The 27,812-nt window shown below is 46.9% G+C and overlaps 2 protein-coding genes across 7 annotated transcripts; one reads left to right on the top strand and one right to left on the bottom strand.

Moving 5' to 3' along the window:
* Nucleotides 1-3,315: 3,315 nt before the first annotated feature.
* Nucleotides 3,316-10,539, bottom strand: myb (v-myb avian myeloblastosis viral oncogene homolog). 3 transcript variants are annotated; one of them, XM_057017132.1, is made up of 14 exons: nt 10,380-10,539; nt 8,658-8,775; nt 8,392-8,463; nt 8,140-8,232; nt 7,415-7,635; nt 7,043-7,256; nt 6,884-6,952; nt 6,699-6,803; nt 6,087-6,329; nt 5,488-5,603; nt 5,132-5,402; nt 4,848-4,970; nt 4,694-4,777; nt 3,316-4,615 (listed from the first exon to the last, which is right to left on the bottom strand). In XM_057017132.1, the coding sequence occupies exons 1-14, from the start codon at nt 10,493-10,495 to the stop codon at nt 4,502-4,504; spliced, it is 1,959 nt and encodes a 652-aa protein (XP_056873112.1). In that variant the 5' UTR covers nt 10,496-10,539; the 3' UTR covers nt 3,316-4,501. The 3 variants fall into 3 exon arrangements, with proteins under 3 accessions (XP_056873112.1, XP_056873113.1, XP_056873114.1); XM_057017133.1 differs by having other exon boundaries at nt 4,872-4,970; XM_057017134.1 differs by having other exon boundaries at nt 3,316-4,612; nt 4,872-4,970.
* Nucleotides 10,540-14,261: 3,722 nt separating this feature from the next.
* On the top strand, nt 14,262-27,761 carry hbs1l (HBS1-like translational GTPase). Of its 4 annotated transcripts, XM_057016409.1 has the most exons (18): nt 14,268-14,566; nt 15,101-15,166; nt 15,238-15,372; nt 15,479-15,721; nt 22,705-22,795; nt 22,877-23,109; nt 23,497-23,662; nt 24,000-24,117; nt 24,998-25,144; nt 25,232-25,306; nt 25,388-25,505; nt 25,746-25,814; nt 25,887-25,991; nt 26,267-26,357; nt 26,428-26,536; nt 26,618-26,718; nt 26,885-27,029; nt 27,116-27,761. In XM_057016409.1, exons 1-18 carry the CDS (start codon nt 14,524-14,526, stop codon nt 27,125-27,127), a joined length of 2,067 nt encoding a protein of 688 aa, XP_056872389.1. In that variant the 5' UTR covers nt 14,268-14,523; the 3' UTR covers nt 27,128-27,761. The 4 variants fall into 4 exon arrangements, with proteins under 4 accessions (XP_056872390.1, XP_056872389.1, XP_056872391.1 ...); XM_057016411.1 differs by lacking the exons at nt 14,268-14,566; nt 15,101-15,166; nt 15,238-15,372 and adding an exon at nt 15,975-22,618 and having other exon boundaries at nt 15,473-15,721; XM_057016412.1 differs by lacking the exons at nt 14,268-14,566; nt 15,101-15,166; nt 15,238-15,372 and adding an exon at nt 15,970-22,618 and having other exon boundaries at nt 15,477-15,721.
* Nucleotides 27,762-27,812: the final 51 nt, after the last annotated feature.

Raw genomic sequence — 27,812 nt, 5'->3', positions numbered from 1 at the left:
ATTGCTCTAATCACCCCAGCAGCAGCTCCAACAGTCCCCCCAGCTCTCCCTCGCTCTGCCCCACTCACCTCCTATCTCGGTCCCCTCTTCCTCGTGGCGGGCATCTATCTGCCCGACCTGCGTGCGTTCAGCTCGCGCGTGAGTCGTGCACGCGGGTGCGTTTCGCGGGACCAGGCGGGTCTGCACGGCCTGGCTGGGTGTTGTGGCCCTCACGTGGCTGAGCGCCAACGTTTTGGGGCAATTTTGATTCTATCGGCACGGAGACAACTGAAAAGACAACTGAAAACGGCCCAAACAGCCTGTTTATGCTGTTGATCACACGCTTATTTGTGTTGCTGTTTGTGAAGAGGCGAGAGCAGGCGCGCACGCTAACCAGGGACGAGCTAACACGCTACATGTTAACGTCCGTATGATTGTGAGTGCTGCTGGATGCAACTGTGGGAAGGTTACACGTTGCCACAGCTCCATCGTGGAGCGGAGCGATTGCATCACCGCCTCACCTGAGCGCGGCCCCTTTGTTCTCCGAGTTATTTAAGCTGGCCGCTGCTCTGCAAATGTAAGAGTGAAAGTACAGTTGGGGGCTGTGATAACAGCCTGATACATGTATCAGCTCTGTGGTCGTAAATGACTCTCCAGTGCACATCAAACAGACACAAACCTCTGCACGTCTTCCATAAACTCTTATGTAAACAGTAAATATATATCCCAACCTCAAATTTCAACTGTACAATAATAATAAAAAAGAACCCTCTCGGAGTGGCGATACAAATGCAGATAGCTTATCAAAAGCCGGCCTGGTGTCACCAAAGATGTTCTGGCAGCCGTTTGGGCCGGTTTGAGTGGGTCCTGGGTCACCCTTTCACTGATGCAGAACCCTGTAGAAGACGTGTTAGCGGCGGCGGCGGCGGCGTCACCTGGCTGCGCCTTCACCGCCCAGCTGGTCTCGCACAGTGCCAGAAATGAAAGCGGCACAGCCGGACAACAAGTCCGACAGGCAGAACGGGACCTGCACGGTTGTTGTTCGCAGACGGAGCCGCTCAACGCCGCACGGCATCAGGATGCTGCGCGGTGGCGCTGGCCAACGGCGGCGTGGCGGTCTGCTACAGTCCTGTGGTTAGTTTCAGTGCGATTTTTGGATGGAGAAAAGCACAAGGTTGTTTGACACTCTGCTCCCAAAATACAACTTCAGCACCCACTGAGACCCAGGAGAACCCTGCCCTCATACACTTGTAAAGACGAGCCGGTAACTGGGAGGTGAACGAGGATTGGTAGCCTACAAAAGTCACAATAAGTGATGGGTTGGTCTGAAGTGACCCGGCAGGTTGGCCCACAGAACCACAGGTGCCTTCGCTGTGCTTTTTGAAACCCTTTAAATACTTTATTTTGTTGAACCTTTACAGTCACATCTAAAAATGGTTCAACAGCTTGATCAAGCTACATTATACTGGATTTAATTACTGTGTGAATGTTACTGTGTGAATGTCTACAGCTACATTCATTTAACTCGCCACTAAAGTGAAACCAAACTAACTCCCTGGACATAGAAGCCATTTTTACTGTCTCTTCATCCCTCCTTCTTCGCTGCCCTCCACTCCTCCTCTCCTCGGCTCCCCACCGTGGAAGGGTCGGGGTGGTTATCAGGCCTGGCCAGCCCAAGCCCCGCCCTCCTACCTGACCGCTGCCAGCAGGGAGCGGCTGCATTTGCCCGAATATCTGCGACCACAACAGCGCCCAGGGAATGAAAAAATCAGACCCGGGTAATCTAGCCAGGCCCAGGAGTGTGTGCACTTTCTGGAGCGTGCACGTGCCTGTTTGCTGCCCGCCACTTCTGCAACATCCTGCTATAAATCTATTGTGACATGGCAAACTGAATTTATGGGCCAATCTCCTTTCAACAGACATGTTTGATTTGAAAAGTGAAAGGAGGAGGAATTAGAAAACGGGTTTGACGTTTAGAGATGGATGAGATGCTCCTAATCCCAGTTTCTAAGCTTTGCATTAGTGTAAAGAAAAGGTGGAATTTGGTTTGTCACTTTGCATGCGACAAAAATAAGATCTTTTCGTGTTGGAACTATAGAGCACAAAGGTTTCTCTCATATTTGGACTATTTTTTTTATTCAAGATCCAAAGTCAGACGGTGGGTTTCTCTCTATTCTCGGCCCCTGTGGGATGAAGGTGAAGATATTTTCTGACTGTTCGGTGTGATGGTTGTCTTGCTGGCTGCTTTTGCCACTAAACCACCAGCCCTCCATTCACACATGTGCACGCTCACACAGGCAGCTGGAGGTGGAAGCAGCTGTCTGCAGCTCTCCTGGGTTTTGGGTTGCTCTCAGTTTCTTTTGGCTTCAGTGGAAGATGGTGAAATTCCCACTGTGAATACCCCCCCCTTCCCCCCATGCTCACAGACAAGTGATCCGCATGCCCCCCCCCACCCCCCATACCCCTGGGAAAACTAAATTTGCCTCACTGTGCCTCAAAGATCACAGTTCCTTTTCACTGCCCACCATGGATGTCAATTCAATCCCTCCGAGACTCATACTTGAGATGGAAATCTATATTTGAGGGCACTGCGGCGGATCTGGGTGTGGAGGGATGCAGGTGGCCGTGCGTAAATATAGCTGCGGGTCCGAGAAAGGACCCCTTGCCTTCTGGCCTCACAGGAAAACAAGTGCCCCCCAAGAGGGTGAAGGTGGCGCTCCTCAACAATGAGGATGTTGGCGGCTAATGGCGGCGGCTGTATTCACACATGCTCGTCATCCGGGCCGAGCCCTCGTGAAGATAAGCAGAGCAATTTTTCAGGCTGCAGCTGCAAAGAAAAGAGATATTTTCTGGCAGTAATTGCACAGCTTTATGATAAAAAAGAAAAAAACCTTATTGTGTGTGTGTGTGTGTGTGTGTGTGTGTGTGCGCGTGATAACGTGTTTACATATGTGTCTTATCTGTTGGCACTTTATCAGCTGGGAACACTGATGTCCTCATGAAAACCAAACCAAAACCATATTTCTAATGAGGTTCAATGTAGGACTGGTCCTTACAAGGATAGCTGAATCATGTGTGCGTGGAGTAATGTTTGAATGTTTTTGAATACTACTGCCACTATAAAAAAGAAAATTTAAATATTAGAGATAATTGACATTTTGGGAGGGACCAGAAAGCAAATATTCATTCACTTCACAGACGAGTTGCTCGGCACTTAATGTTATTTACATTAGTAATTTAGGCGGCCTCGGGCCAGTTTTTACTAGAGTTCTCACAGATAAAAGTAAATTTGCAGAGACATTCAGCTAAAATTTCCACAGAAAGATGACAACAAAGTTCTAGAAAACACACTTTATTTACTAGGCAGTATATAAAAGTATAAAAACTGTGAAAAATTAGCAAGTATAAATGCTTTTACATATAAAAAAAAAGACTTTTTTGCTCAAAGCTAGTATAAAAACAAGGCGTTTCGTGTAAAACAGGATTGTCTGACGTGGTCTACTCCAGTCTCTGTGATGCCACACAAAAAAAACCATACAAAATTCATAGAAATGTTCGAAAACGACAAGAATACAAAGGTTTCAGTTGGGTGTTTGTAGCAGAACATCATAAAATAATATCAGTGTTTAGTACTCTCGCAGTTTGTGGCGAATAGTTCGTTCAAGTGCAGCTCGGCGTTGCTCGTACTGGGTGGAGCCCAAACATAGAAACTCATCTGAGCTTCTCAAATGTATAAATATACTATATATATATATTTATAGGTGCTCATTTCTCTTTACAAATATAATGTTTGTTCATTGATTCGTTTCCCTGCGTACAGGGCCAAAAATAAATTGAACGTTGAAATGAAAACGTGGGGTTTTTTTGTGAAAGAATGAGCCAGCGTGAAAACTGGGTAATACTAACGAGGATGATGACGGTGAACAGATGAAGCTGCTCTGGTGTTTACACGAGGCGTCACAGACCAAACACTAGTCATTTTTCAGGTTGGGAGGTGAGTAAAACAGCAGGAAAAAGAAGAGAAAAGAAGGTTTCATGACTGAAATCTGCAGGTCAGTTGTGATTTGCGCTGCCTTTGGGTCCATCATAATGCTAACAGGGCTTAAATACTTCACTTACAACACTGCTCCAAGGGCCAATCGTGAGGAAAAACATTAATAAAGTCATGATCAACGCAACAGGAATAAATTAACTTGTTCTTTATATTAATATTAAAATTCAGAATTAATAATAAAGCCCAAATGCAAATTAGAGCCACCGTTCCCCAGTTATAATACAAAACATTGATAAAAACAATGTCAGGACCAAAAATGAAAGGACGCCAGTCTCTGAAAACCAAAAGCAAATTCCAAAAATCAAAAGGTCTGAAAAACCACGTAGAGTCTTTGGTTGGTCCAAATCCAACGAGTGTGAGCGTAAAAACACCGGCGGCCTCCGGCCTCCCCCGACTGTTGTACCACAACAAATAGTTAACCCGCGGCGCTGCGTTCAGCACCGAGATTGTTGGCGCCCCAACGTGCGCTTACATCACCAGTGTCCTGCTGGGGTAAGTGTTGAGGTACTTGTGGCTCTGCTCCGTGGCTAAAACCTGCTCCTCTGTCTTCACACACGTCACCTCCTCCCAGGAACTGAGCTGCTGTTGGTCAGAGTGGTGTGTGTGAGTAATGGAGTCCAGCCCTGCAGGTTATGTGTAATATTCCAGCTGTGTACACACCTGTAGTGGGCTGTGCAGACCTCTGTGGGGGAGGTGGAAGGCCTTGTGTCCACTGTCGCTCAGTAGCGAGCTTGTGAGCAAATCCTGAGAAGATACAGAAAGAAGCTGGTTTGCATCAAGTCCATACAAGTGTCACGTCCTCCGTTGAGCTTACATTTAAGGTCAAATTGTTGCTTACAGGAACTTCCTGTGCAGAGCCGCTGGGTGAGAAGAGCTGCGTGTTAAGTTCCTGTCCTTCCCACTGCATACAAGGGCTCCTCTCACAGGGGGACTCGACCTACAAACCAGAACACACCGCCGTCAACCCAATTGTTGCAAAGGTAAGAAAAGACGCCGTCGACCCACATTTGCTGCTGCGGCTAAAAAGCGAAACAAAAATCTGTTCATCTTTCCTTTGTCACCAGACGAACACCTCAGCTGCTTCTGCGGCGAGCTCACCTCCTGTTTGATCTTCTTCAGCGGAGGTTGCTCGATGGCACACTCCATTGGCTCCTGCTTGATGGACTCCACCATCTGCTGCACCAACAGACCCCCAGTGAGTCCCAGTCCAGGTAAAAGTAAAACAGCGAGGCTGTTTGTCAGTTTGCTGCTCACCGGTAACTTGAGGGGTCCGTACTTGGCCTCCTGCAGGGCCGAGGCTGATTTGAAGGGCGTGGGTGTGCAGGGAGACGACTCCATGATGGAGCGACGGATGTTTGGTGTTCTGAACCTGTCCAAAGAGAAACGACGTCTCGTGAACCTGCATTCAGCAGAAACCCTTCACAGCGACATTTATCAGGGACAGGTTCGCTCACATTTCACTCTCTTTCTGAGATCGGAGGGCAAGGCCGCCCAGGGGCTTGGACTCCACCGGCGAGGTCAGGGGTAAACTTTCTTCAGAGTGTTCTGAGCTCATTGACTGGTTGAGAAACTGAAATGCAAAGAAGGAAAAGGAAGTCAAATAAAAGTAGCTTAATCAATTTGTCCTTAAGCTGTTAATACGGCGGATCCTGGAGTAACAGAACTCCACGGGTGGAGAGGAAGGAAGGATTTGGGCCTTGAAAGGCCAATTACAGCATCAGGCAATGCTGAAGGGCTGTTGTCGCTGCGCTTGGTGGCAGGTTGGAGACTGAATGGATTCTAATGGCACACAAGGGGAGGTTTGAGCAGGTGGCGCCGGCCCCCGCTGCACAAGCAGTGGTGGAGCCCCAACTGGAGGAAGCCCTGACTGTTTTGCTCCTACCCCCGAGGTCACTGGTGGTGACCACATCTACTGACAAGAGGCACTAGAAAGGGGTGGGAAAGACCGGGTCACGACCCGCAGTTGGGCTCGGATGCCAATTCTGATTCTGTCTACTCTACTCTCAAAGCACCGGGGGCACGAACCCAGAGTGGGCTAAAGGTCGACACTCACCGAATCAATGACGGAGTCCATGAACTCTGGCATAGTGTTTGAGAATGAGGGGCTGCTGTGGTGGCTGCTGCTGCTGCGGCTGTTATTGTTGTGGGCTCGAGTTGCAGAGGCACTCTCCTCAGGTAGGCAGCTCTGGTCCAGAGGCAGGGCGGGGGCAGCCTGGTGATGGGGTAATATCAGCGGCACGCCTTCCGAGTTGGTCATGGCGCTGTGGCTGGGCCAGCTCAGATATGGCACATTCATCTGTTGGAAAAGAAAATGGGGGCTCAAACCAAAAGCTAAAAATGACATCCCAACAAAAAGACATCAGATGAGTGAGCGTAAAAAAAAAGTGTCAGAGAAGTGCAAAACTGAAAATGCAAGACTGGCAATAATGGGAGAGGTGTAAAGATGTTATAAGAAAAAGAGAAGAAGAAAGGGAACCTTTATGCTAATAGGGACAGAAGCGTGTGTAGGAGAAGGTTGCACAAGGGGTCATGCACATGCACAAAAATAGCGTTACGGTCCTATTTCATCATTTTTGCAGAAACGGACCCCCCAGATGTTTCCTCCTACTTATTCAAACAAGCCCAGAGTCAACCACTGTTCTTCCAAGCCACAAAAACTACTCACTGGTAGTGATGGCTGGCCTCGCAGCTCGTCCTCCGTCGACATGAGCAGCAGTTCGATCTCTTTCACCCTCTGCTCCTTCTCGGGGTCTTCCTCGCTATAGTGTCTCTGAGTAGGGAACACGTGGGAGCTTTTAGCAACCGTCCTCTTATATCCTCACACGCTAACTCAAGGACACGCTAACTCACCTGTATAGCAGCGGTTCCGTGCTGGGGGATGTTCAGGATGTTCAGATGCCAGGCCATGGGAAGTGGAACCTGAAACCCCAAACACAAACCCGTTAGAGATGGAGCTCCTGGAGCTACGCAATCAGCCATCAGCTAGCTGGGGTTTGGGTCCGAACTCACCCGGTGTGGGTAGGTGTAGTTGAGGGGTGACAAGGGCGGCAACTGTGTGTGATTGGGCGAGTGGTGGGGGAAGGCCATGATGTTGTTGTTAGCCTTGACGTAGCCATGGCTGATGGGGAGTGACGAGTTCTTTGACGTGGATTGAAGATAGCCCTCCTGTTCCACCTTCCGCCTCATGGTGGAGTTCCAGTGGTTCTTTATTGCGTTGTCAGTCCTGGGAGTCATTGATAATGTATATTAGCAGGTCATGCATAATAAACATAAATGAGTGCTTTGATGTGTTTCATATTTGTTTTTCCTCAGCTTATTTAGCCTTCAAGGTTTGGTTTAGTGACTGGTTCAGCTTTAGGGTTTCTGCAGGCTTCTCCTCACCTCCCTGGGAGCAGCTTAGCAATTTCAGCCCAGCGGTTTCCCAGTTTCTCATGTGCCTGGTAGATGATCCGGTCCTCCTCCTCGGTCCAGGATGTCTTCTTCACCTCTGGGTTCAGGTGGTTGTGCCAGCGTTCGCGGCACTGCTTGCCGATACGACCCTTCAGGTGCTTGGCGATCACCGACCAGCGCTTGGCGCCGTACTTCTGAACCAGCTCGATCACCTGAACGTGAGGAGGAAGGTCGTCGAAACAGGAGAGAAGTACAGGGTGTGAAAAGAGGAAGGAAGGAGCAATAACAGGGAGGAGAGGGAGAGTTGAGTGGCAGATGACAAGTAAGGTGAAAGATTACAGACACAAGAGTGGTAGAAGAGAGGAAAAACTATGTTAGACATCCACCAATCAACATACTATATAGGGGCTGAAACTGAAAGCTTTAAATGGCCTCCTGATTTTCAGACAGGAGAACATCTGGCGAAGCCCAGTGAGGGAGTTTCCAGTGATACATTAGCCACTCTGCTAATCATTACAACTGGGTGGAAATATAACTCCTTGGGACTTGTTCAATAAACACCTCGCAGCTTTTAGGAGCCCGAATGCGTTACACATTGAGTAACGGAAACTAAAAGTGTGCAACAGCCGAAGGAGTTGCTACAGAAGTTGCTGTTTTTCCTGTGAGTATTTGAATCTCACCGTTTCTAGCTACATCCTTAAAAGCTCTTTTCTTACCCTTTGGTCCTCCTCTTTGGTCCATGGCCCTTTGATGAGTTCTGGGTTCAACACCTTCTGCCACCGGTGCTGGCACTGCACATCCGTACGATTCTGAGTAATCACACGGCAACATGAGAAATTCAGGTGCAGAACAAGAAAGAATCTTTGTGACTTGTTTGCTTCGAGCTGTTAAACATTGTTGCTGTTTGCTCTGCGCATGAGCTTGTTTAGGTTTGGGTCTGAGGCGTCAACAGAGATGTTGTTGCTTACAGGTAGTAAACTTGCAATGAGTTTCCAGTCTTCTGATCCATGAAGCTCAACCAGTTTCTTCAGCTTCTCATCCTGAGAGGAGAAACCAGTTGATCAGACAAATATTTGCCAGTGCAGATCTGCATACTCAATTAAACATTAAAATAAGATTAAATGGGATTAAAGATCCTGAGGCTCCTTCACTGAAGCGATGCAGGTTCCCTTTAATACCTCAGCTGTGTTAAATGTATTATTATTTTTTTTAATTGTAAACAGGTTGTGTGTACCTCTTCTCGCGTCCAGCGGGTTTTTCCAAGATGGCGTTTCCCTGCCTTGGCTAGTGATCCATCATAATCGTGTTCATACATCTCGGTCTCCTCCTCATCCTCCTCACTACTGTAAACACTGCAAACACAGACAGAGAAATTAGAATGTAACAAACAAACGCAGGCTGTGTGAAACGGAGCAGTGCTAGATAAAAGAAAGGTAAACAATAGCACAATAAGTGTTGGTCCATTTCCAAACTACTCCCTAATCGCCTCTTTATAGACCGCATGAAAACTCAACCCACTTTTTTTTCCCTCATCGGGTGTCAACGTAGACAGAACCAGTCATTCTTGAAGGTTTGGGTGCAGGCTTTTAGCCAAGACACCCACAAGTGCAGAGGAAAATGAGCAAGTGGAAGGGAGGGGGGATGGATGAACAGGTTCCAGTGTTTTTGGTTTCCACAGATACTGGGATTGGCACATGCGATCATAATTTTCTGACCCTGGCGTGTTCAGACCTGCAGCGGCATTGTGCAGCACAGTCTCTCTGTCACACACACACACACCCACACACACACACACACACACACACACACACACACACACACACACACACACACACATACACAAAGTGGCAGGTCAGCCAATCAGAATGTCATGCATAGACAAAGTGGAAGCCAGGTATGGTAATGTAACATTCAGAGGAACAGGTGAACAGGAACCCCCCCATGAGATGTGTGTGCGTGTGTGTGTGAATGTGTGTGTGAGTAACCCTCTGCATGTAGACATGTAGATAGTAACACTAGATAACCCTCTTTACTTTTTCCATTTGTCATTTACTAGCTGACTGACCTTAAGAGCAATGATTACACAGCTCTTTCTCCCTAAACTAGAGTCCTTTTGAATCAGCAGGGCTCATGCACGCTTTCAGTATAAAAACAATTAGATTAGACACCAAACTGAGAACTTTACCGCACATATTAAGCTAAATTCAGTGAAAAGAGCAAACCTGAGAGCTCAAGATGTCATTGTTAAACAACAAACTTTATCACTGCTCTAAACTCAAGCTTCAGAACGGTTATAACACGATGAAAAGACTAAATACAACCTACTAATGCCGAAACCCGCGACTTTAATGAAACGATGCCCCATTAAGAAGAGGGAAGCTCCTGAAATAAAGAGAAAAGCCACCGAGTCGGATCGCTGTTAAATCGATTTTGGGAGAAATGCTGCGGCAATAAAAGAATAAATACTGGTGTTTTGTATTTATATTGACGGGGGGGGGGGGGGGGGATCATGAAACAATGTTATCCTCCAAAGTGTTACTCTAACATGCAACGATGAGAATCTATGAGAATTTAAAGCCACCGAACCCGACTAGAATGCGTGTATGCGCGCGCGCGCGCGTGGAGCGGAGGAGACCCCCTTCTCCCTCGCTCGCCACTGACAGCGGCGCGAGGAGCGCACATGCCAGATGACCACCACCTGTCACAGGCGCGCGAGCGCAACAGTTACACCGCTGTAAGCGGCGCGAGCGGGCGAAACCAAACCCCCCAAAAAACAAAAGCTGCCTAACCTGAGGATTGCTGAATGCTAAAGTTAAGGAAAGCATATTCACATCTCTTTCGCCGAACCGTACACGTCGCGCTTTATCTCCGAACCAACAATTGTCAAGAAAGGGCGCATAAGTGACGTGGTATGGTTCAGGCGGAATACAAAGTTGAACTTATCAAAAAAACGTACCTGTTTCTGGGCCGCCGAGTCATATTAATATGTAGAGCGGCTCGCAGGTTACGCAGAGCACGTACTTTCGCTGTGTGTGCTGAGTTTGTTCTCCCGGCGAGGAGGCAGGTTGACATTAATTTAAACGCAGCAGCAGCAGCCTCCGCTACGGCTCCTCCCCCTAAATCATCCCGGTGAATTTGCCGCGCAGTCTACTTCACTTCAGTTCTGGTTGAACCCGCAAGTTGCTTATATCGTTAGTATTGGAACAATAGCAGATACAAATAAAAGATGGGGGTAATTACGTACCCAAAGAAATTTTGCAGCTGTTTTACTTGTTTTATTATTTTATTACTGTATTTTTTAGCCACAGGACTTACGCTGTAATCACTCGTGCGGACGATTTTAATATTTCCTACATGCCGTGAACGCAACACCTCGTATCTCTTGAGACTGTCCGAAGGCGCGTTTTCCATGCCTGCACGGCGCGCTACACGCACACACACAATTGTGAGTTACTTCTCTTCTGGGGAAAAGCAGAAGTAAACCAATGAGCCGGGACAAAGCTGTAAACAATTGAAGAACGTTGTGATGGCATGCAGTGGACTCTGGTCCCGTCGCTCTTTGTGCTGGCGATTTAAAAATACAGATGTTTCTCAGTGATAAAGAACGCACAGGGCCTTGGTCTTATCATTAGGCGATAAAATAGGCTGTCTTGTTCGCCCAGACAAAGAGATAAAGAAATTAGGGAGCACTTCAACATTTTCTGATTGCAAATTCTTCAACTTTTATTGAAACCCTTAATAATTGTGCCTAAGCAACTACTTTTTTTAAAAGTTAAAGGCATGCCTTAATGAGCAAAAATGCCATCATGTAGTATAATTATTGTGTTTGGGTTGAGTTCTCATCCTCTCCTTACAAGGATGGGCAGGGGGGGTGGGCGCTTTGTTTGTGTAAATGTGTCTTGTCATTGTATTAGTTCTTCCATACGCGACCGTATTGTCCTGGTCACTTGTATTTAACATCACCCCAGATCGGCCTATTGTCCCAGGGCAGCCAGAATAGTGGGCTGATAAAAGGGCTCCACACACGCACTGCAGATTGCAAATTTCTCTATTTGATTCACCAGCAACAACATTGTTCAGTGAACTGGAGCACATGTGGGGACACTTCAAGATTTTACAGGCCAACTAATGTTTTTCCTGCATATTTTAATGCAGATCAGGACATCAGGGTTCAAATACATTTACATGATTTGGTGCATTGGAATTAAACGTTGCATAAAAATTGTTTATTATTGTTGTGAATTTTGCTGGTTTAGGGGCTACAGATTTGTGGCTTTAAATTCAAAGTATCTGTTTACACCAGCATTGTTAGAACCATTTAACCCAATGAATGAACATGTCAGGGGAAGATCCAAATGCACCCTTCTTTATCTGTAATAAGGGAAACTACCACAGCTAAAATCTAAAGAACAGTGTGAAGAGTGAAGTCGGCCAGTCGGTATGTCCTCAGCATTTTTTCTGAATGTCTCTTTTCCCTAGAGTACATTATTAAAAACAACATTTTGTTATCTGAAACCAAATTAAAGGAAGAGATCCAGAGTATGCAAATCCTGCTGTAGGAGGAAGCCTGACTCCCACTGACTCTTTGCTGAGGATATTTGCATGAGCACGATTGGGCAGGTTAAAGGCAACTATTGTGATCACTGCCCCCTTTGCAAAGCATTGTATGAACAGGTCGGTTCATTTGAATGATTTTAATGATGGCCCCTGGGCCGAAGATATCATCACACCACACTTTCAAACCCAGCATTTGAAAGGCCCAACGTGTGTATTGTTGATTGCCTGTGTGTGTGTGTGTGTAAGAATGCGTGTTGGTGGGATGAGTGAATGTGATCTGTGAACACCATTATTCACTAATCACTGGCGAGAGTGCATCAATGTGCTTTATTATTCTGAAAGTAGAGAAATCTGTGAGCAGTGACTGTTTATAGGTAGCAAATTCCTTTGAAAACCTTCTTCCCGTGATGTCGAATGAGCAGATTCTGCATGGAAGGTTTTCTTCTTCCTTTTTGCCTGCATTGTGTGGACCACCTGTCAGAGGCTGCGAAGGGCAGAGGTTTTGCATTTTCCACAGGGGTGAGTTCCTGTGAAAGGCGTCTCATGATGCCTGCTGCCTTTGGCAAATTATGTAAAGCATTACCTCATACCTGCTGCCAACTTTTGGGATTGGCTTCTCCCCTCACCCACTGGTTTCAGTGCTTCATCTTTCACAATGAACGCTAAGATTAATCCACCTCGTTGACAGTTTTTAACCCTCTGATACCAACATTGCTGCCAATTTGCTAACAATTGTTGGAGTTTCCTCCACTGAAAACGTGAGAGATCCAAATGTATCAGCCGTGGATTGATAGGATTTGTGCATTATTTAAACAAAGCACTGATAAACTGCGCTCTTTATGCAATCTGTCCTTCCATCTGGTTCATCTGCCTAATCAGCTCTACATTAATTCTTTCTGAAAGCCTTGCTGCAAATCACTGATTCGTCGAGACTTTCTATGAACCACGTGGCCACACTGGCAGCACAGATTTGAACAGAACAGTAGTAGAACTTTTCCAGTAAACAAATGTACAGCCCTGCACAGAAGTGTGAAAAATCACACCTCTGCTTGGTGCACCCATTAATTTCACATTTGAATTAACAGCAGCCAGAGCAAGCAAACGCGCAACGTGCACCTAATCTGATCCTGGAAATTTGATGTGCCATACAAAAAGACAAAAGGAAAGATTTTTAACTTGGGTAATATGTTCCATTTCCACTTGTGTCCTAGAAACATTTGCTGAAGTTCCCTCTGTCACCTGCGTGACCCTGAAAAGACGGCGTGTTTGCATCTGTTGCCTTGTGTTGCATGCATGTGTTCCATCTGCTCTAGACAATTATATCACACTTAAGAATGAAAGGAGTGGAACTTCACAGGGGTAATCCTGACACACGCTCATGTAGGCATGCACCCTCTTACCTGAGCTAAAACGCCATGAACAATGAGTGGGTGGTAACTGGTCCCTCCAGATATGACTGAATCCCCTTCTTGCTCATACTGTGCAGATTCTTTCAGTCAAAGCTGGGAAAAGACAACAGTAATATGAGCCATTCTGTGTGAAAAGGGCTTTACAATTACCTAAGCAGATAGCTTTCTTATTCTATTCTATTTTTAGATCGAGGAGATGGCGAATCTCACATTTCATTTCACTCCACGTACGGTTACACCTGCATCACCGGTGTAAGGTTGGACGCCTGGTATTTTTTTTCCAGTAAAACACAGGGTAAAAATAAATCTATTTTTAAAAGAATGTACAGCTGCACAGGGCGATAGGCAGAGACCAGGTCATAGATAAACCTTCTTATGCATCTACAAGTACAGATGCACTGAAGAACACTTCAATGATTGAGAAAACTGATAAGTGTGGAAAAACAATGTCACCCATTTAAGTGTTTGAAGCGTAGTGTGTAGGCTCAGATGGTTTGTTCTGTAACCATAGGGCATAACCTTTAGCAGAAACATTCACACGCACACACACACATACACACACACACACACACACACACACACACACACACACACACACACACCACAAGCGTCAATTAGAGTGTGTCAGTACATACAGAAGCTTCTGTCAGCATTTAACTTTCTCTGTCCTGTTGCAGTATCATTACATTACTATTTTCATCATTGTGGGTTTTTCTAGTATAGGACCTGATTAGGAAGACATCATTGGGAATATTTTTGTTCAAGTGCAAGTAATATGAAAACATAACAGTAGTCAGAATTACTTCAACGTGGATCCGTTTACAAACTGGGGGGGGAGACACAGTCACAGGAAGTGACGTCATTAAAGTTTTTTTTTTAGATTTAGATTTTTATTTGTTTGTATCAGGGTGATAAAGGAATGAAACACAATAAAATGAAGTGACGCTATCCTGGTAATACGAATATATATGTCTATTTTTTAAAACCTATGTGGTGCAACCTCGCCGAAGCTGCCGAACGGAATTAGCAACAGCAGCAGCGTCAGCCGCAGCAATGGCAGTCAGGTGGTGAGACTCATGCTACAACAGTCTGCAAAATAGTGACGCTCAGGCCGGGAGAAGAAATAAACACAAAATGTCCCGACACAGAAATGTCCGTGGTTACAACTATGATGAAGGTAGACAATCTCGATTGTGCTCTTAAACCTCAAGAACAGCGCTCACACTGCTACATGATAGCAGCTAACCTATTTTAGCGGCTACTAGCCATTGCTAACTCATTTATGTTTATGCTGTCGTGTCACTTGACCGGTGACCCAAGATGCTTTGTGCAATTATAAATGTCTCTTCACATATAAACAGGCCTTTTGATTTTATAATATGTTATCTTGGTGTTATATGTGTGTTTAGAATGATGTTAACTTTTGTAGCTGTTACCTAAAGTTGGGGGCAGCTATGTTGCTAGCTAGCCAACTTCCTACAATAGAATAATAAACCAATTTTTAATCAACGGGCACATCAACGTAGATTTAACAACTTTTCAGCCGTTTGTCAAATCTACTGTGGTTTAACTAAGTGTGTGTGAAGTTGACATTGTTACATCTGTAACAAAAACCTAGTTGCTATTCTTGTGTTTGTGTTCTGTCTCTATTTGTATGGTTACACGTAAAATGATGAAACTAAAGTCAAACCTCTTTTTACACGTTTTCCAGACTTTGAAGATGATGACATGTATGGACAGTCTGTGGATGATGACTACTGTATATCACCAGCAACAGGTTGGGGTGTGTTTTTGATTTAATAATATAGTTATCTGACCAGTTATTGAAACCTGATTGTTTTTCCACAGCAAATCAGTTCATCTACTCGCGTAGAGAGAGGCAAGCACCAAAAGAGGAGCCATTAGAAGAGGAAGAATATGAAGATGAGCCAATGCCCATGTCCCCCACTGTCAGTCACAATCTTCTTGACCCGCTTGATCAAGGTACTGTTTGACTTATTGGTGTTATTTTAGTCTCTATCTGTATTTTTATTTGATGCATAAGTGTCACGATACAGTCTCTTTGTCTAATAAATGTCTATTTCTGTAGCCAAGCTCTATTCCTGTCTGGATCACATGCGGACCGTGCTGGGAGATGCCATCCCAGACTCTGTGCTGACCCAGGCAGCCATGAGATGTGGGTTCGACCCGCAGCGAGCGCTCGACGTCGTCCTGTCGGAAGACAGCGCCACGACCCCGGGCTCCAGATGTACCAGCAAAGATGCAGGAAGAGTTGCTTATGAGCCAGCACCGCTGCCACAACGACCTAAACCAGAGACGGCGGCTGAGAGAGGTACGCCCGAGGCAGAGGACCTCTGCATTAATCATGATAGAATTATCTTCAGTTCCAATAAATATCTGCCTTTTGTCATTATTTTCTGGTCTGACAGTGGGGAATGGAGGCTGTTCATTAACACAATCACATAAATTCAAATGCTAACAAAGTGCCTTTTTCTCCCCCTCTCGTCTATGTCACAATTCCGCTGACTTCTGTGCTCCTTCTGCCTCTGCTCCTCGACAACTTGATTTGGCTTTTGTAAGGTAAGGAGACTGCTTTTCTGCTTCTCATACAGACATTACATCCAAGGCACATGCAATCCAGCCTGACGGCTCACTAGACACACAACAATGCACAAAACAGCAGGCACTGAATTTGCATGGATGCTTACCTCAACACAAGTTGGGCAGCAGCTCTGACCATTGTGGTTCTGCCCAGCAAAGCCTTTGTCCAGATATTAGTGGTATCAGCCTGTCACAGCTCATGTCGCAGCACGTGCAGAAGAGTAAGGACGAAGGCGACAGTGGCCAAAGTTTCAGGCTCCCCTCGTTAAGCGCTCTCACCAAGGGATCTATATCGCCCTCATCCATCATGTGTAACCAGAACAGTCTTTCTTTGGGGACTTTAGCATCTTTAAATATGTCTTCAGCACCATCTCTCCTCTCTGTTCCGCTCAGTAATCTCTCACTCAACACCTCAACAACAAAAACAAGCTCTTTTCAAGCGCCGTCTGGGTTCAGTCTCGGCTCTCTTCTATCGACCAACAGTATTAGTCAGTCCTCACCTGGTGCTGGAGGCCAAACCAACACGGCCAACTCCACTGGAAGCCCGTCGTTGTCTGACCTGATCCAGGAGCATTCAAACTGCAGCTCCCATGCTAAGACGCCACCAGCGCAGACGCTCTCTCTGTCTGAGCTAGCTGCGCAGCACCAGGGCAGAAACACACACGTCCAGCTGGGAAGACCAGCCAGCCCACTCAGCTCCAGCATTACACCCGTGTCCTTCGGAGGGGCTGCCTCTGTGTCTGAGTTAGCTCTGCAGAATCAGGCTAACCCTCATCCGACTGAATCTGGACCCTTCGTGGAGCCATACGCTCCCCCTCCTGCACCCTTTGCGCCAGCGGGAAGGTCTATAGATGGCGTGAACAACCACAAGCCAAGTCACAGAAGCCCCAGGTCTTCTAAACCGAGGCGGACCATTGACGTCGGCGCCCCGATGGAGCAGTTTGATGATACAAGTCCTCTTTATTTCAGCGAAGCGCTGTCATCATTCTCCCGGACGGCCTCTGTTTTTGCCAAACCGTCCGTGTTCGCACGTGCCCTCTCATTTCAAAGCCTCCAGAGGAGAAATATAGTCAAGGAAAAAATCCAGGATCAGGGAACGGGAAGTGAACACCCGGAGCCGTGTACCTCACTGTCGCCTATCACACCTTTCCCGTTCGACACACCGTCACCTGATGACATCGTCCAGGCAAACCAGCGGAAAGCTTTTACCCGTTAGTGGAAATCAGAACGTGAAGACATAATTTGGTGATCTTCCACTGGGGAGTGCAGGAGCATGATGGACCAGCAGTAGAAACATGCTGCCTTCCCTCTGAAGCTCTGATAAAGTGAATGCAGCTCCTCTGTGTCTACAAATAGGAACAAAAGTCTGATTTTATGACGTCATACAAGTTAGCTTTAGCACTGGCAGCTCGGAAAGGACGGTTAACATTTTACAAGCTTTTAGAACTCTTTGTTTTGTATCTGCTTTAAAGGGTTTCTCTGAATTTTATATTTGAGTCTTATTTTTTTAGCGCCACCTATACTTGATTTTAAATTTGCTCTGAAAGCAATTTTGTTAAATCTTTGCTGGGGAGAATTCAAACTAGAGCTTTGTTGGTTTCCAGCAGCACGAAAAGTCAGAGGACAAAGAGAGTTTTTTCGTTTGCAGGTGTGCTGCAGCAATAGGAATATGGATCAGTTAACCATTGTGCTGGTTTACTGCTGCCTGGCTGAGACATCATGGGGTTGACATTTTGGTTTTTGAGGGCACCTGGAGAGTTTCCCATGAGGGAAGACGAGCACACAAAAACGGTGTTTAGTAATCGTGTTTGTGAGTGCGTACTCCGCCAGTAACAAGTATTACAATGAGCGCATTATAATTTGGTGCTTTTACAAATTTTTAAGCATCACTCTTTCCAAAATAGGCGTGACGGCACTCAGACACATGTTAATTTGTCAATTTTCAAATAAAGATGACTTGATTTGACTGAGGGGCTGTGCCTTTTGTGTTTGATTTTTGTCTGTAAACCCAGCTCCGTATAACAGATTTTTTTGTTCTGAGCCTCGTCGTCACACCTTTGTTCACGCCGTTGGACCCGTTAAATGGTAGCACGCTAATATCCCTCAGCCTGCAGCTCCAGAGGCAGTAGTCCATTAGTGCCCCCTGCTTTCAGCCAGCAGACACTGTTTGCTCATAAATGAGTTTATGCTTGATGTGTAATTGAACATGCTGGATGTCTGGAGACACAAACTTGTCTCCTAGTTTCTCACAGCAGTTAGAAAACTGACACCTTTAAGACACGTTAGCTGTTGAATTAAGGCTCTGATTCATGCTTTCTCGCTGCTCCGCTCTGCACTAACTGTTTTATAGCTGATAAGCCGCTTCGGTTCACTCCTGTCCTGCGGCTGTCTCCTCCCATCTCCCCTTAAGCTGTTGTCCCTGAAGTCATTCTGACTTCCAACAGTTTTCGAAGATTGGGACGAGTCCAACCTCTGAGCTTTTAGCTCGTCCTTGTTGTTGATGGATCCCTCTGATATGAGAACCGACACCTGTAACTGCTGCTAGCAAACAGAAAGGAGCTGGTCTCACGGCGTCCTCTGACGTGACTTTTTGAAGTCGCTTTATTTGCCGGGGGACTGAAGGAGGACCATGTCGTGTTCTCGCTCTGCTTCCCGGTTCTTTATGACTTAACATGTTTTGGAGCGAATGATCGGGTTTGGGCTGGAGGTGTCACGCCTTTGTACAGGTGCAGAACGCCAAGTGAAGTTGGCCCTCAGGCTGTCAAACAGAGTGTTTAGCTGGAGGGAAATGGTAGATAAAATAGACAGATAGGGCTAATAAAGGCAAGTCAAACACCTCTTTAGTCAAACGGGTTTGTCCGGGTACGTGTGGTCCTGCAGCTGCTGGGAACGAGTGTGAATGTTGGGGACTGTCTGGAGATGAGTGTGCCGCCAGCAGCCTGTGTCCAGCGGCTGATCGGCAGGCCCCCGTGTGGGTTAAAGCAAATGTCAAGCACAGGCGCTGGAGCCACTCCGACACATCTGGCTTCAGTGTGTTTTACACCACCTACGTAGGAAAGATCAGAGCCCGCCTCTAAGCTTTCACAGTTTTGTCGCAACTCTGTCAGATCGAATCCTTTGTTTTCACAGGGCTGCATTTTTGCAACGCATGACGGTAGAGATGCAAGTTCTGTTGGGGAGCACGAGCCTGCTGTGCGCACGTGGTGCCCAGACAGCCACTTCAGTTGGACTCTTCGCTGATTTGTAGTGGTGCAGCATGTTTACAGGAAAAGTTTGTGCACGCTGTGTAATGGAAAAGAGCTGCGTGCGTTTGAAGGCAGACCTGAGCTCCCCTCAAAGGCTGAGGACGGCAGGAACCTTCAGAGAACCTCCGTCATGCCTCTCATTTGCGCTAAACTATTTTTTTTTTTTTTAAGCTTTCTCACACTGACTGATTCTGGAAGCCGAATGTGTCACCACATCACTCGCAGCATGTTTTCCATTGCTTTTTTGCCCACCAGTCTCTCTTTATTTGTCACATTTTTGAAATTGGGCCCCAACGGGACGATCGGTGTTCTTGTGCGCCTGCTAACATGAGAGTGTTTCCTGAACTTTGGTTTCCTGTGGGTTCACTGCTGCACCTGAGTGAGGAGGTTACCCACTTATCTCTGCACGCTGCTGATGTTTGGTCATTGTTCAGTGCCACAACACCACGCTCTTATCAGGCTGAAGACACCAGGCCTGCTCTTGTTTGCACTAACGTCCATATTTAGGACATTTAAGGGTTGTTTGTGGCTTTGCTGTGAGTTGGTACAGAGGACAGGGACGCTCTCCACCAAATGGTGTAGTGTGTGTGTGTGTGCGTGTGTGTGTGTGTGTGCGTGAGTGTGTGTCAGAGATAGTCAACTTGAAAGGGGTCAGATGTTTCCTACCCCAACTTCCTCTGCAGCAGTCTATTTTCTTTTATTGTTGTCTTCATTAATAGTTTCAGTGGAGAATAAAAGGTTAACATAAGCAGCTTCTGTCCAGTAGATTTTGGACCATGTCTTCTTGTCTCATTGTTGTAATGGAAGGATATTGACAATTTTATGCCCCCCCTCCTTTTTTTGTGTGACTTATTTTCTTAATCAGATGAACTGTATTGTTCTTTTGAGACCATTGAGGGATTTAGTTGTTGTAAACTTCATATCAACTCTATATCAGCTTCGTTTTTCTTAAAATAAAGTTAGCGGACCAGAACTGGCCAGGAAATTGGTTGAGCTTCTAAAAGGACCACAACTTGCAACTGGCTCCTGCCTTGTTTGATCTAAATCCTCCTCCTGAAGATGACGGTGTCACACCTTCATACGGGCTTCCTAAAAACCAAATCCAGACCACTGTAGATGCCTCATCATTACGCTGAGCCAGAACGTCTCTGGAGGCCTGTTCTGGCAGTTTGATGGCCTCCTCAGATAGAAGCGCCGGTCCAGCTCATACATGCGTGTCTTAGGTTTCCCTAAAGTTGTCAGTGACCCCGTTATCTGCACCATCACCCACAGTCCTGTTATTTCACATTTTCTGCTATGCCTGTGTGTATTTGGCGGGGGGGTATTTGCATATCCTGGGCGGACTCCTCTTAGCCTGTGCTCAGTTGGGCCCCGGGGCCAAGGTGTAAGGATGACTCAGTCCTTCTTAGGTGCTGAAAGGGTTCCCTATATTAGACAAATCCTGGATGGGAGGACACCAACTGTTTAGCTGCCAGTCTAAACAGAAAAAGATCCTGATAACACTGTATAGGTGCTCTGGGGCCGCCTTCCTGCTCAGGCAGCCTCAGGCTATCCTGAAAACCTCCCGAGTCAGTTGTCTGCAAAGAAATTGCAATTTTCTTCAGAAGCACATGTCTTGTAGTTGAAGAGGAGTCTCAGCGCGACTCGAATGGACATGGTGCAGTGTGGTACCCCAGCAGGGGAACCAGGGCCCAGGAGGGACCTTTTAGTGCCTGATTGCGTGCACTGTTGTCAATGCACCGTCCATCTGATAATGTTCTGGTTAGCGTCAATGATGAGTCACAGACGCTTTTAGGTGTTAAAAATGGCAGGTTTGAGTTTTCTGAACTGTCTCACACAGTTCAGAAAACTCAAACCCAAAAGCGTCTGTGTTTCTGTATTGAGCCTTGCTCACGCTGCAGCACCGTCCGTGTGGTCGGGTCACCTGGCTGACTCCCTCCCTCGGTAGAGGCTCGGCCCGACTGCTCTACTGGCTCTGCAGACACGTTGTATCAAAAACAGCAACAAAGTGACACAGGAAACACTAACGTAATGTGCGTGGGCTGATGTTTTTCACTGCAAAAATGGATGGCGAGCGCAAAGAGCAGCGCACGAAGAGCCCTCCAGGTCTTTGTGCGCTTCCACAGCGTCTGCTCCCACTGGCTGCAGCTGTTTTCACGCCGTTGCAACCATTCTCGATATTAAGGACTCCAGATATCCCGTTTTCGGCCCGACTGAGTCCAGTTGTCCACAATCAACAACCTCGCTGTCGCCAGGCGCACGACTGTCTCACCCGGATTTGGGGGAGGAGCTCAATAGCCAGCCGGAGACCTTCTGGCCGGGTCATGTGGTGGTTACAGGAAGTGAGTGGAAGTGTCAAACAGTTGCTGGAAACTAGACAAAAAAAGACCTTAACTCTTTTATCTCCATAATTCTCTAATCAACTAAAGCTCTGCAGGAACAGAACCACAGTAATGGGAACAGTGTCATCTGTAAATAAGCCAGCTGAGGATGGACACAGGTGGAACACACCTCTATGTAACTGCAGTAGAGCAGAGGAAACCCCCCCAAGCTGGAGGAAGTACCAAAACTTTCCCAACAGACCTTTCGACCCTCGTTGCCTCCTGCAGAGCATGAAATGATCTTTCTTCTCTAAACAGAACGTGTCCTTCCCAGTGAGGATTCAACATAACTTGGTTTTAACTTTTCTTTTTTTTAAGCCGGGCTGTGTAGAAACGGACACTGTGGCTACACCAAGCGATGCCTCGTTACTATCAGCGTTTCAGAATGAGAGGGACTTTTTTTCACACATGCAGCCAGTCATTCAGAGAAAGCTGGGTTAGAGAAAGTCCATTAAGAATTCTGAAGAATCGCACCACCTCTTCTGTCGTCCTGCCTGGGTTTTATTCACTTTAACACCAATCAAACCTGATCGAGATATACAAAACCTACAGGATAGCGTGCACCTTTCCACTTGAAGGGATTTTCCCAGCGACGTAAGGATCATATGTTCTAAATTTGAGAGCTTAAACAAAGGTCTTCTTTGCCTGAGCGTGCGTGACACTGCACATTTTCAGCCCCTCCGTGCACACGGTGACACCTCAGAAGATTCATTTTTGGAACCGCTGCGTCACCCTGCTCTATTTTGGTGGAGATGGGAGGCAACGGCCACTTCAGAAATTAACCCTATGTGAGCCAGGATGTCAGCGATGCAAACAGATGCAAAGCTCGCCTGTGCAGCCCAAACGAAATGAATCACTGGCGGTGCGGTATGACTGGCACCCCAGGCCAGGAGGGACTGGGATGACAAGGCAATGACCTCAGCAAGTCCCGCCGCTGCAGAATATGAAGCAGCAAGCAGAAAAATAAAGCTGACTGATTGGATCAAGGGATTGCCCTTGAAAGTCATTAAGCGTTTCATTTCTTTGATTAATTTATTTTAATGCTGCGTAGGTGCAGCATGTCATGTCATGATGGTGTTTGTTCTCAGCTTCCAGTAAAATGGAGTGTGACGTGGTCCCCAAAGTGGCCCGCATGACCGTCTCGGGCAAGAAGCAGACCATGGGCTTCGACGTTCCGAGGTACCCGCTCCGTTTTCATTCCAGGGACGGATAGATGATCAGTTTTCAGGGTGATTGAAACTCATTGTGTTGCGTCCTCAGCGCAGGGGAGCACGGGAGCGGCCGCGGGGGGAGCCCCGAGACCCCCGCTGTGGCCCTGGCCTCCGAGGCTGCACCCAAACAGCAGGAGACCCCGTCCAAAGGGGCAAACGGGGAGGACTCCTCCACGGTTCCCACACCGGGCCGCTCCGGGAAGGCCCGGCAGGCCATCAACATCAAGGCTGAGCTGGAGAAGAGGCAGGGCACCAAAACCCTGTTGAATTTGGTCGTTATAGGTGAGGCAGCAAGCAGTGGTGGCCCCTCACGCTCGTTCCTGTCTGCTTTGTAACTTTTGGGCTTTTAATAGGTCGGACATTCTGACACTGTCAGACTTGAAAAAGTGAGGTAGTTTCAGCAGCGCAGATGATTCTCGTTTCCCACAGCCTGTGAAGCTGTCGCTCTGCCACGGCTCTCCCCTCCCCCTCATCCTTGTTCCCCTTTTACTCTACCTCCCTACCCTTGTGCAATTCTGCCTCTTCCTTTCTCCCAGCTGGGCCTTTCCTTTGTCTAATCTTCTGTTTCCTACCTTTCTTATCAGCCACGTTGCATTCTTCCTTTATTCTGCTCGGCCTCGCATATCTTCTCCCACCCTGTTTAAACTCTTGGATTATCCTTTCCTGCAGGTCACGTGGATGCAGGTAAAAGCACCCTGATGGGCCACCTCCTCTACCTGCTGGGCCACGTCAACAAGCGCACCATGCACAAGTACGAGCAGGAGTCGAAGAAGGCCGGGAAGGCCTCCTTCGCCTACGCTTGGGTCTTGGATGAAACCGGGGAGGAACGGGACAGGTGAGCAGGAGCAACGCTCTGCACCCGTGGCTGCAGAACACGCGCCCCGCCACTGATTGTTATTGTCGCTCCGACTAAACGGAAGCGAAATACAGCAGAAACAGAAAGTGACTTGGGTGGGACAGCCCATGTGATGAGGCACCTCGCCCAGTCGATGATGCTGCTTTTTTTTTGGGGAGCTGAAAGTATCACCACTTTAAATCTGCGCTTCCTTATATGGTAAAAGCCAGCCGTACCATACGCTGTTGCACCCAGAGATGGTTTTAATCTTTACTTTCTTTTGCACAAGTAGCAAATTCTTTCTTTCTAAAACTGCTGCCATCTGTGTGTGACGCAGGGGTGTGACTATGGACGTAGGCATGACCAAGTTTGAGACCAGCTCTAAAGTTGTGACACTGATGGATGCTCCAGGACACAGAGATTTCATCCCAAACATGATCACAGGAGCTGCACAGGTACAGCTCTTCAAACGCCTTCAGTCAGGCAGCACTGAGCTCACCAGCGCCACAGGCTGCCTCTGAAATATACATAAATATGCAATTCAAATACATCAAACACAGTCTCTTTGCTCCTGGAACTAATTTATGGACTGTAAAGAGAAAAAAAAGATGCAAATAACAGACTTCTTTTATTATTATTCCAGTGCTACATTGTGTTGTTTATATCATTGATCTGCGGAATTAGCAACAGAGCTAATAAATGCACATATATAAAAGGTAGCTATCTGCATTTGAGGCACCTTTTATCTGTGCAGTATATTTACTAATGTGGAAATTCAGATATTTCATCAGAGTATATTAGGTTGTGCACATTTCTGCTCTGGAAAACCTCCTGACATCCACAAGCATCTCTTAAAGAGAGTCTTTTTTCTCTGGGTTCGCTGCACCTGTCGGCCTGATCTGAAATAACTGTGGTTTTGGGTGTTGGTGTAGGGAGGTGCTTTTACAGGCTTGGGTGTGTTTGTCTGACTCTGTTTTGAAGCCTGGTTGTCATTTTTCGTGTCCCCTTATGACTGTCTTCACAGTCTCTTTATCTTGTACTGACTAAGGGGTTTTACTGCGGCTCTCGGCCTCGGCCGAGACGCCAGACGCCTCTGTTACATCTAATAAAATCAATATTTTACAGCCTTGAAATATTTCAAGTCCAACAAGTAAAGAAATGCAACCATGGAATGCCCCTACTGGCTGCTTGGATGTTTCCTGTTCAATTAAAGGCTTTGAATTGAATTGAATCAGATTTATTGCCATTGTTACACACACAGTATTACACAAGCTAGGAATTTGTCTTTATTCCGTTTCCCGCCCGTCTAATGTTCCTCTCTGGGATTCTGCCCAGGCTGATGTGGCGCTGCTGGTGGTGGACGCCAGCCGGGGGGAATTCGAGGCCGGTTTTGAGGCGGGCGGCCAGACCAGAGAGCACGCTCTGCTGGTGCGCTCGCTCGGCGTCACGCAGCTGGCTGTGGCCGTCAACAAGATGGACCAGGTCAGACTCAAAGACAGAGGCCGTTGTAACTGTTGGCTGGATCACACGTTTAAAGCTTATTTGGGGGGGGGGTCGTACCAAAAACAGGTGAACTGGCAACAAGATCGATTCCAAGACATCACCTCCAAACTGGGCAGTTTCCTCAAGCAGGCCGGGTTCAAGGTACCGTGTAGGTTGAGATGTAAATCCTATATGGCTTTAAAAGAGCCTCCAACTGTTGTTGTGTGGTTTTTCTTGCTGCAGGAGTCCGACGTGTCCTACATCCCCTCCAGTGGCCTCTCAGGAGAGAATCTGACCACCAGGAGCTCAGTGCCACAGCTCACCTCCTGGTATTCTGGTCCCAGCCTGCTGGAGCAGATCGGTAAATATCCATCACAGATGGCTCCACAGCGATTGTCGAGCTTTTCTTCTAGAATGGTTTCTGCAGGTTGTTTTTTAGCAATGTGAAATGTGCTAATCTCCAGTAAGTCAGAAGCGTGATTCACTTGGTACCAGAGAAACTTAAGTAAAGGCTATGAGTCACTGGATTTCTTGCTGTAGATGTGTTTTTATGCTTTTCTCTGATTTCTTCCCTTTTTGTTTCCTTTTTTCTGTCTTTCAGATGCCTTTAAGCCTCCTCAGAGGTCTACAGACAAGCCCTTCAGACTCTGTGTCTCAGATGTGTTCAAAGGTGAACATTAGTGATGAGTGATTGTGGACACAGATGTTTCTACATTAAAGATCTTGCTGATTCTCTCTCCAGACCAGGGCTCAGGCTTCTGTGTAACTGGGAAGGTTGAGGCTGGTTATGTTCAGACTGGTGACAGGATACTGGTGTTGCCTCCCAATGAAACATGCACCGTCAAAGGTACGCACTGCTGTTTCTCACTGGAAACTGCATCTTTCCTACTAATTCTCTTTTTTAACAAGTTGTAGATGAAGATATAAAATGAATAATAACAAAGGCTGTTTCAAGCCTGTAAAAGAGACACAAAGACAGACTCCTAAGAACATTTGAAGCTACACAATCCTGACCACTCTCCTTGGAGAGGTTTCTTACACAGGTTTCTCCTCAGGGTGTTGAAATACTGTCAAACAGCGCCATCTAGTGGCGGCTGCGAGTCTCACTCGGTCTGGTTGCAGGTATAACCCTGCATGATGAACCTCTGGACTGGGCGGCAGCAGGAGACCACGTTAGCCTGACGGTCACCGGCATGGACATCATCAAGATGAAGTAAACACAACTACACTCTTAGTGAGGTTTAATCCAGCTTTGTGGGGATTACATACCTCATTTCCTGCAGTGTGGGCTGCATGTTCTGCGATCCCAAGGAGCCCATTAAAGTCTGCACAAGATTCAGAGCCAGGATCCTTCTCTTCAATATAGAGGTTCCTGTCACACAGGGCTTCCCTGTAAGCAGGCAGAAACACACCCAACACACTTTTCCTGTTGTTTTTGTCGTTTTGTGGTTTTTTAGCTCTTTTCTTCTTCAGGTGTTGTTGCATTACCAGACCGTCAGCGAGCCCGCCACCATCAGGAAACTCATCAGTGTTTTACACAAAAGCAGTGGTGAAGTCCTCAAGAAGAAACCAAAGTGAGTTTTTAATCTCTTCTATGAATAGCCGGAGGAGGATCCGGTCTTAATCATATACGGCCCGCGGGCGCCCCCTGGTGGCGGGTACAGAAATAGCGCAAACCTGGGTAAAAAGCTGGTCTTGTGTCAACATGTAGAAAATGTATTTCTGCTTTTTCCTTTGAAGGTGTTTGACCAAGGGCATGAACGCTATCGTGGAGATTCAGACACAGAGGCCTGTTTCATTAGAGCTGTACAAGGACTACAAAGAACTCGGGCGCTTCATGCTGCGATATGGGGGCTCCACCATCGCTGCGGGGGTTGTCACCGAGGTAACGCACACATGAGTAAAGACAACATATAGCTGGAGGTATTATTGCGTTGTCACATGTTTCCTGCTGGTTTCCTGTCACTGCAGATCAAAGGATGAACGTCAGTTTAAAGGGAGCGGCGCCCGGACCCAGAGATGGTGCAGAGCGTCACATCCATCCAGAGCTCGCCTCCAGCACGTCACCCCAACACTAACCTGTCAGAAAACAGCGTCCACCATCCAACATCTGGCCGGGGCGGCCTGTCTGCTCACCGCGGTCGACCCCACTGTCATTTTCCAAGAAAATTAAAATGAAAAATGATCATGATTCTGGAGAGGGAAAAAAAAAAAACAGTGCAAACTGTTTTTTGCCACATCAAATGAACTGATATTGCAAGAAAAACAAAAAGGTGAACTAGTCAAACGAGCTGAATGAGCGCTATTCATTAAACTATAATGAAATATGGACTTGTTTACCTTCTGAAGGGACTTTTTAAACTTCCAGTCCCTCGCAGGAAGCTTGGTTTTTGCCCTCTGTAATTTAAATGGACTTTATGAAAATGAACTTGAATATGAGGGACCACCAGGAAGGTGGTCTGTGTTTGATTTCAGACAGCTGACGACTGCAGTTGTGTGTGGACACGGTGGGAGTAACTGGGATTGTGATGCTGCATGCTTGAATCTGCCCTGTGCAACGTAAAACATAATAAAGGTGTGTGAGAGGAGGCGGAAAATGCCCCGATTTTGATGAAAATCATTGATTTAGACTCCAAACATTGACCTGTTGACCACATGAAGCAGCTCC

This window comes from Takifugu flavidus, chromosome 19 (assembly GCF_003711565.1).
Source record: "Takifugu flavidus isolate HTHZ2018 chromosome 19, ASM371156v2, whole genome shotgun sequence".
Lineage (NCBI taxonomy): Eukaryota > Metazoa > Chordata > Actinopteri > Tetraodontiformes > Tetraodontidae > Takifugu > Takifugu flavidus.
Note: the sequence above shows the minus strand (reverse complement) of the source record. Positions and strands in the feature narration are given on the sequence as shown.

What these genes read in the sequence shown, in the direction of transcription:
- myb (XM_057017132.1), bottom strand. Translation starts at nt 10,495, where the DNA reads ATGTCAACCTGCCTCCTCGCCGGGAGAACAAACTCAGCACACACAGCG. An exon ending in ACTACACCTACCCACACCGG is followed by an intron (nt 6,953 to 7,042) that starts GTGAGTTCGGAC and finishes TTGGGGTTTCAG; the next exon opens with GTTCCACTTCCCATGGCCTG. An exon ending in ACGGAACCGCTGCTATACAG is followed by an intron (nt 6,804 to 6,883) that starts GTGAGTTAGCGT and finishes TTCCCTACTCAG; the next exon opens with AGACACTATAGCGAGGAAGA.
- hbs1l (XM_057016409.1), top strand. Translation starts at nt 14,524, where the DNA reads ATGTCCCGACACAGAAATGTCCGTGGTTACAACTATGATGAAG. An exon ending in AGAGACGGCGGCTGAGAGAG is followed by an intron (nt 15,722 to 22,704) that starts GTACGCCCGAGG and finishes GTTTGTTCTCAG; the next exon opens with CTTCCAGTAAAATGGAGTGT. An exon ending in ACCGGGGAGGAACGGGACAG is followed by an intron (nt 23,663 to 23,999) that starts GTGAGCAGGAGC and finishes TGTGTGACGCAG; the next exon opens with GGGTGTGACTATGGACGTAG.